The sequence below is a fragment of the Physeter macrocephalus genome, chromosome 3 (genome assembly GCF_002837175.3).
Source record: "Physeter macrocephalus isolate SW-GA chromosome 3, ASM283717v5, whole genome shotgun sequence".
Lineage (NCBI taxonomy): Eukaryota > Metazoa > Chordata > Mammalia > Artiodactyla > Physeteridae > Physeter > Physeter macrocephalus.
The window spans coordinates 25,402,907-25,411,291 of NC_041216.1; the positions used below are offsets into that span (position 1 = coordinate 25,402,907).

The 8,385-nt window shown below is 48.9% G+C and overlaps 1 protein-coding gene across 1 annotated transcript in view; it reads left to right on the plus strand.

Annotated features, from left to right (window-relative positions):
• LOC102984112 (solute carrier family 2, facilitated glucose transporter member 7) overlaps positions 1-3,997 on the plus strand; it is a 24,058-nt gene extending 20,061 nt beyond the window's left edge. The window contains 3 exon segments of the mRNA XM_055082406.1: positions 1,175-1,250; positions 3,050-3,177; positions 3,776-3,997. Coding sequence (XP_054938381.1) covers positions 1,175-1,250; positions 3,050-3,177; positions 3,776-3,997 — 426 coding nt within the window.
• Positions 3,998-8,385: the final 4,388 nt, after the last annotated feature.

Sequence of the window (8,385 nt, forward strand, 5' to 3'; positions counted from 1 at the left end):
CACTGAGCCTGCGCGTCCGGAGCCTGTGCTCCGCAACGGGAGAGGCCACAACGGTGAGAGGCCTGCGTACCGCAAAAAAAAAAACAAAAAAAAACTGGACATTATAGAGATAGTTGCCAGTTGCCTTTTGGAAACCTTGGTGGCATCCCCGGCAACTTTCTTTCTCTCACTCTCTCCTTCCAACCCATTGGCCAGTCCTGTTGGCTCTGCCTGAAAACATAACCAGCAGCTGCCCAGGTAGCACCAGAACCAGGATATCCCTTCCAGCTGCAGCCAACTCCTCTTTTGCTTCAAATATTGAAATGGACCCCACCCCGCCTGCCTGCGTGAATCAGAGCTTGTGACGCCTCTGTTCAGCAGCCTGGCTGGCTCTTCATCCGCAAGTCATCCATTCTAGGAGGCTGCCCCTCCCCCAGCTCATCTCTCACCTTGCCCCTTGGAGACAACTTCACTGAAGGAGTCGTTCTTGGTCCACCTCCACCGCCAGCCCTGCACGAACCCCACCTTCGCAGCGTTTTTCATAACTGTAGTGAAATAGTTACCTGCATACTTAGTTTGGTTGAAGTCTGTTCACCCTGAGGCTGTGTCATCTGTTGCCCTGGTAGTGGGGAGCAGAGATAGGGGTCTGCCAGCTCTCCTGGTCTGATGCCTTCTAGAAGGATTCTAGCAGAGAGTGCAGAAGCCGGGTCCCAGCTCCATCCCCTGCTGACCATTTGACTTGGGCCATTGCTTGACCCCTGAGGGACCCAGTGTCCTCTTTGTCTGTGTTCAGGCTCTCTGTGCTCTGATTCCACATTTGTAGGATTGAAACAATAATATCCCCCCTCAGAGGGGTGTCAAGAAGATTCAGTGGGTTATAGCATCTGTGAAGGGCAGAAAATAAATAAGTGGTCAGCATTCCTCCTGTTACGTTTCTCTCAATCAGGTACGGCTCCTGGAGGCCCCCGTTGACTAGAATGCTAGGTTCACTCCTGGTCTCCTCATCTTCCCTCTCTTGCCCTCAGAGCCCTGGAGGCCCACGCAGGTTCTCAGAAATCCAGGTGTGGCTCCTTCCTGCGGCAGGCAGGTGAGGCCCGCATGTGGGCTTGTCTGCATGTGGGGCTCTTGGCCTCAGGCTCTTAGAGGTCCCAGGCCTGGGCCTCTCAGGCACGGACAGCCCTGCCTCTCCGCACAGAGCACGGTCCCTGAGCTGTCTTGCCTTGGCATGATCTGTGTCTTCGCCTGCATCGCAGGACGTTCCATGGGGCTCAGTGAGTACCTGCACGCCCCACTGCCTTCCAGGGCCCAGCACACAGGAGGTGCCCGGTATGTGTGGAATGAATGGATGCCCCTGATTGGTGATTCTCATGATGTTCTCTCCACCTTTCCCCCCGTTCCTACACAAGCCCCGCCCACACTGGAATTCTCAGTTCAGTTTACCTTTTTCTTGAAAGGCCATTCCAGCTCACATTCATTCATTCATTCATTCAACAAACATTTACTAAGTGCCAACCAGTGCCACGGCCAGGCTGGGGCCCCCCAATCTCCTGTGGCTCCCAGAGTTGCCCAGCTTCAGTTCCAGTGCCCAAGAGGGAGATGAGCCTCTGCAAAGAAGGAGCTCTTGCCAGCCAGACCCCACTGGGGGCCCCTCCGTTCACATCCAAACCCTCTACATGCTCACTTTAGCCTCCAAGCCCACAGCCCCCCCGAGGCTCCATTGTCTTTGGTCCCCTGGCCTCCAGCTACAGTCCTGTGTTGCTTTATCCCCGTGTCCATGTGCTGGCAGCCTTGGCCCTTCACTTCCACCTTCCTTGGGGGCAGCCTCCAGACTCCAGGCTTCCCCTCCCCTGTGTGTCCTCCTGAGAATCTAACGCAGTTCCCACTGCTTGGGGAAAGACCCCTCTGACTCCTAAGACTAGAATATTCCCTGCAGAATCTTGGTTTTGAAAGAGCTGTCCATAAACCAAAATAAAGGTATTGATCCATTGAACGCACGCTGATGGAACACCTGCTGTGCCAGGCACCGGGCATGCAGCTGTGAATCAGACCGACACGGTCCTGCTGAAGGATATTTAAGTGGGATTTTCGACAGGAAGCCTTCCCGGCACACCTCCAGTACGGAGGCAGGAGGGCCTGGTGGGAGCAGTGCTGGTGTTTGTGTCGGGAGACCTGGGTTCTGGGCCATTCCAACCCTTACTGCCTGTGCGTTCCCCGAAGCAAGCCACTGTGCTTCCCTGGGCCTCGGGCTCCTCCTGGAAGACCGGGAGTGATCAGCTGTGCCGGCAGGTGCGGGATCAGATGGTGGACTGATTTGACATGTGAGCCGGCTCCTAAAGGGCTGCTTGGCTGCCCGGCCCCGGGGGGCAGGAGGGAGGAGGCCAGGGAGGGCAGCGTGGATAACGTCCCTCACTGCTACCCCTTTGGGGCACGAATCCCTGAGGAAGGGGCCCCCTCCTCACCAGTTGTAGGAGTTTCCCATTTGACGTCCCAAGGGCAGCTCATTCCGGGGCTCTGAATTCCTCTCCATCTTCAAGGGTCGGAAATTAACTGGGGGGAGAAAGACAGAATCTTATTATTTTAATGAAGAATATAGATAATATGTTAATATATAAAGAATATATAAAGTCATAGATAGACCTACTGTATATAAACGGATATACAGTATATCTGTTGTATTATAATTTCATGAGGGATGGTGATTAAGGGGGAAAAATGGCCTTAGACCTTTTAGACAAGACTCCTGAATGAAAAAAGGTCGAGAAACTGTCCCAGGCAAGGTGCCTGCCATTCCCCAGATCTACCACAGGGGGCAGCACGTCCCAGGCTCAAGCGCTCATTCCGCTCTGCTGCCCCTCCCCTTGCCTGCGAATTTCAAAATGACACCACCACGGGGTCGAGCGGCCTTGGTGTGACCTTGAGGCCCTCAGAGGCTCAGCTCGAAGCTCAGCTATGGGCGCACCCAGGAGGCGAGATGTGAGCTTCCTCCCTCGGCCATCCGGAACAGACTGTGCCGCTAAAGGGCCCTCCGCGCCCCTCTCCGCTCCCCAGGTCCTGCGCGCTCTGCCCCCAGGTCCCGTGCCCTCCGTGGTGAGGACCGAGATCTTCCCGCAGTCCTCGCGGCCGGCCGCCTTCGCAGTGGACGGGGCCGTGCTCGGGCTCACCAGCGTCATTGTGGGCTTCGTGTTCCCGTCCATCCAGGTGAGTGGGGACGTGCGGTGGGGAGCACGGCGCGGGGGGTGGGGGGCGGCCCCTTGCCCCCAATTCCTGCGCCACCTTGCCTCCCCCACCCCGCCCCAGGCAGAAGGGGCTCCGGGAAATAGGCAGGGTGCCTCTTCTGCTAAGAACATCTGCTAATTCGACAAGGGGGGGGCGACTCTCCAAGGTCCATAAAACACACGTGGTGCCACTTCAGCCGAACTGTAACTACGCCAGTTTCCCACCACTGAAGGGAGGTCCCACACTCAGGCGGTGACGCGTTCATTATGCACTCTGGTCGGCCAAGTGCAAAGCAAGCTAGAGCCAGGGTGAGGGAACGATTCTCCCACGTCCACCTCCTTCCTCTGTTTCTGAAGGTGTGCAGTCAAGTCTAGAGGACATTCTGTCCCTGTTGTTAAAAGGCCGAGTCCTCTTTGATGTGAGGGCAGGACCCAGTTGTCTAGCTATTCCACTCCTCTGGGTGTAAAGTAGAACTGGCCACTGAGAAACTCCTGTGTGATTCACAAAGGCCTCACCCAGAGCTGTCCCTGGCATTCCTTTCTTCCTCCGTCCCCTCCTGTTTTCTTGTCTCTTGGCCTAGGAGGTCAGTGGTGCCTACAGCTTCATTATCTTTGCCAGAATCTGCCTCCTCACTGCTGTTTACATCTACGTGGTCGTTCCTGAGACCAAGGGCCGAACATTTGTGGAGATAAAGCAAATTTTTGCCCAGAGGAACAGAGTGGAGTTTCTGGAGAAGAAAGAAGAAATCACGGATGCTGGGCCTCACATACCATCTCTGCCTGCCAGGGAGACTTCCTTTTAGTGGCTCAACACGTCCCCCAGGTGGCACATTTAAGGCTTCCTTCTCTGAGGAAGGGTCTCCCTGCCCCAGGCCTCGAGGGAGGGTGACTGCTGTGAGATTTCTGTGCCCCCAGTGGCAAATGGAAGACTTTGGTCTTCCAGTTTGGTCGCTGATTCAGTTAAGAAGCAGTCAGCTTCCAACGCTAACCCTGGGAGGAGCGACCTAGGAGGACGGGCAGGTATGTGAGTATTGATTGGCAAGAATAGATTCTCCGATTCTCCATCAGTATCACAACTCAAATGGTGGATGGACACACTTTTTTAAAGTAAAATTTTTCAAGTTCAGCATTTGATACGGAGGCTGAATCCTGATCAAAGTGTCAGAGAATCGAAGAACTAGAAACCAAGGCTCTGGATTCCATCGCCTTCCTGGGGTGGCTTCCTCTCTCTCTGTGGCTGTAGGTTGCAGGGCTAATCCTGGTCAGCGTTTACAGATTGCAGGAGTCGTTCACTCGCATTGCTGATGATTGATGCTGCCTGAAACTGACTCGTGGTCTGGGCTTCCTCATACCTTGGTAGCTGGATTCCTGTGTGTGGGGGAGGGAGAGAGAGAAACAAAATGGTATACACGCTCACACCCCTAGCTCTGAACATCACATAGATAGCATCCGTTCTGCCACATTCTGTTCTTTAGAAACTAGTCACTAATTCCAGCCCACACTGAGGGTGGGTGGAATCAGACTGCAACTTTTGAACAGAGGCATGTCAAAAAACTTACAGAAATCATTTAAAACCATCTTAAGATCTTTTTCGGGGCCCCAACATTTTTGCCTATTCTGGTCCTTTGTCAAGTAAGTTAATCTTGTTTAGCTTCAGTTTCTGCATCCCTGAGTTAAGGCTGATCATTCTTGCCTCAAATAAACCAGGTGGAAACGCTTGGTAAGTTAAAAAGCATTTTACAAATGTCAGGGGTTATTTTTATGATTACTATTATAACGTATCTGATAGCTGAGCCCTCCAGCACACTCATCCCAGAACGCACCCCCCCCACCCCCGCAGGCCTTGTTCTCTTTACAAGGATGTGTCCAATGCCCTGTGGCAGTGACTGAATCTTCAGGAGGTTCAAGATGTGGCCCCAGCAGGTCCTGTGGCTCATCCAGCCTGGGTATTTCATATAGGAATTCCAGGAGCTCACCAGGATTCTCCCCCAGAATGATGATTCCTCCCTCCTAGATCACATACCCCATCTAGAGGTCTTCTCCACCAGCCTTTCCCATGAGTCACGGATAAGCCTGTCCTGAAGCGGAAGCCCAGGTCTCATGGTGCTGGGCCCAGTTGGTGGTGCAAGAGCAAAACAATAAAGGAGACACCCACCACAATGTTGGCCGAGTGAGCCCAGGGTCATCCAAACACGTTAGCTGCCTCTGGAGTAAAATAGAAGATGGTCTGGTGCATTTGTCATTGGTGGGAGTGGACGTATAGTCTGAGCCTGGATAAACCTGACTTGCTTCTACCCAATAGAATACAGCAAGGTGATGGGATAAGAAGGGACTATTATGGACAGTTTTACGCCAAAAATTTGGCAACTTAGATGAAATAGACAAGCTCCTCAAAAGATACTAAGTGCCGGGCTTCCCTCGTGGCACAGTGGTTGAGAATGCGCCTGCCGATGCAGGGGACACGGGTTCGTGCCCCAGTCCTGGAAGATCCCACATGCCACAGAGCGGCTGGGCCCATGAGCCATGGCCGCTGAGCCTGCGCGTCCGGAGCCTGTGCTCCGCAACGGGAGAGGCCACAACAGTGAGAGGCCCGCGTACCACAAAAAAAAAAAAAAAAAAAAAAAAAAGAGATACTAAGTGCCAAAGGTCACACAATAAGAAATAGATAACCTGTATAGTCCTCCATCAGCTAAAGAAATTGAACTCGTAGTTAAAAACCTCCCCACAAAGGAAACTCCAGGCCCAGATGGACTTACTGGTGAATTCTTCCAAACATTTAAGGAAGAAATAATACCAATGTGACACAAACTCTTCCAGAAAATTAAGAGGAAGGAATAGTTCTTAAATCACTTTAGAAACCATCATTACTCTGATACCAAAACCAAACTAGAGACAGAAAACTACAGACCAACACCCTCATAAACATAGATAGGAAAATTATTAAACAACTTTAAATAGAATACAATAAAGTGTTATAAGGACAATAATATATCCTGTCCAGGTGGGGTTTATTTTAGGAATGCAAGGTTGGCTTAATCCTCCCCAAGGTGATCTATAGATTCAACACAATTCCAATAAAAATCCCAGCAGGACATCTTGGGGGCATAGAAATTGACAAGCTGATTCTACAGTTTATGTGGAAATGCAGAGAAGCTAGAATTACCAAAACAGCTTTGAGAAAGATGAAGTTGGAGGATTAATATTACCTGATGTCAAAATTATTATAAAGCTACAGTAATCAAAACAGATTTAGATATAGACAACTGATTTTTGACCAAAGCAATTGAATGGTGACAGGATAGTATTTCTAACACATGTTCTGGTGCAACTACATCCACATGCAAAAAATAAAAAAGAAGAAGAAGAAGAAGAACTTTTATCCATATTTCACGTCATATATAAAAATTAACTCAAAATGGATGATAGGTTTAAATTAAACTAAATTAAACTTCTAGAATAGAACATAAGAGATAAATATTTGTGAGCTTGAGTTGCACAAAACAACGCCCAAAGCACAATCCATACAAGAAAATGTTGATAGATTGGACTTGGACAAAATTAAGAATTTCTGCTATTTGTAAGGCACTGTTATGAAAATGAAGAGACAAGCCACAGACTGGCACAAAGTATTTGCAAATCATATCTCTGAGAAAGACTTGTATCTAGAAGTATAATGTATAAAGAACTCTCAGAACTCAATAATAAGAAAACAAACAACTCCATTTTTTAAATGGGCAGAAGATTTGAATAAATACTTGCCCAAAGAAGACATGTGATGGTAAGTGAGCACATGAAAAGATGCTTAAATTATTAGTAATTAGGGAAATGAAAATTAAAACCACAATGAGATACCTCTACCTACCTCTTAGAATGCCTAAAATTAAAAAGACCAACTACATCAAGTATTGACAGGGATGTGGAGAAACTCTTGCTGGTACACTGCTGTTGGGAACGCAAATGGTACAGCTACTTTCAAAGACAGTTTGCCAGTCTCTTCCAAAGTTAAACATACATCTACCATATGATCCAGCATTCCCTCCTAGGTATTTACCCAAAGAAATTAAAGCATATGTCCATACAAAGGCTTGTACACCAATGTGCATAGCAGGTTTATTTGTAATGGCCCAAAACTGGACACAGTATCAAAGTGCATCCCTAGGTGAATGGATAAACAAACTGTGGTATATCCATACAATTGAATACTATGCAGCAATAAAAAGATATGACTGTTGACACATGCTACAGTATGCATGAATCTCAAAGTAATTCTGCTGAATGAAAGAAGCCAGACAAAAAAGTATATACTATATTATTTCAATTATGTAAAATTGTAGGAAATGCAAACTAATCTATAGTGACAGAAAACAGATCAGTGGTTGCTTGGGAGAAATTTTGGAATGATGGAAATGTTCACTATCTTCACTGTGGGGATAATATCATGGATGTGTACAGATGTCAAAACATCAAATTGTGCATTTTAAATAAGAAATAAAATGGCTAATAAAAACATTTTCAAAATTCACATTAGTAAACCATGCTGTCCCTTGGAGGTTGTGCATGTGACGCGGAGTTGTGCAACCCTGAAAATCAGGAGGTCTAAAGTCCACTTTGCCATAGACACCCTGACCCTAAAGCAAGTCCTTGGATTCCTTGGGATTTCTTCCCCTTGTCAGCTGCACGGGAACAGCAGCCCCTCTGCTGTCCACCCCGTGGAGATGGATCAGCCTTTGAGAGCAAAGTCTTGACCATACTCAGCACTTCTAGCAGGTGTTCAATAAATGCTTGTTGACTGGGTTTAATTCGAGGTCAGGTGACCCATGGCTCCAAGTTGTAACAGCTGCAGGTTCTCCCCGTGCAGCCTCATCCGTGTTGTTCTGAGGTTTGGGGTTCAGACTGAGTCAGTCCATGTGCCCCTGACTTGTGTCTTGTTTGAGAATGAAGAATAGTTCTTGTACTTTGCTTGGTTTACACACACTCACTAATCTTTACACGTAAGCCCAGTTGCTGCCAAGACGTGACTCTGCAGATAAGGAGGCATGTCCAGATCAAGGTTCCCAGGAAGGAAGGGAGTGAGCCAAGGTCTCAGGGTGAGGCCCCACGGAATTCCATCTGGCCAGATCTCACTCTTTGGAATTCACAGTTACACTTGGACTTGATGTGCCATGGTTGGCAGTCTGTAGGGAGGAGTGGG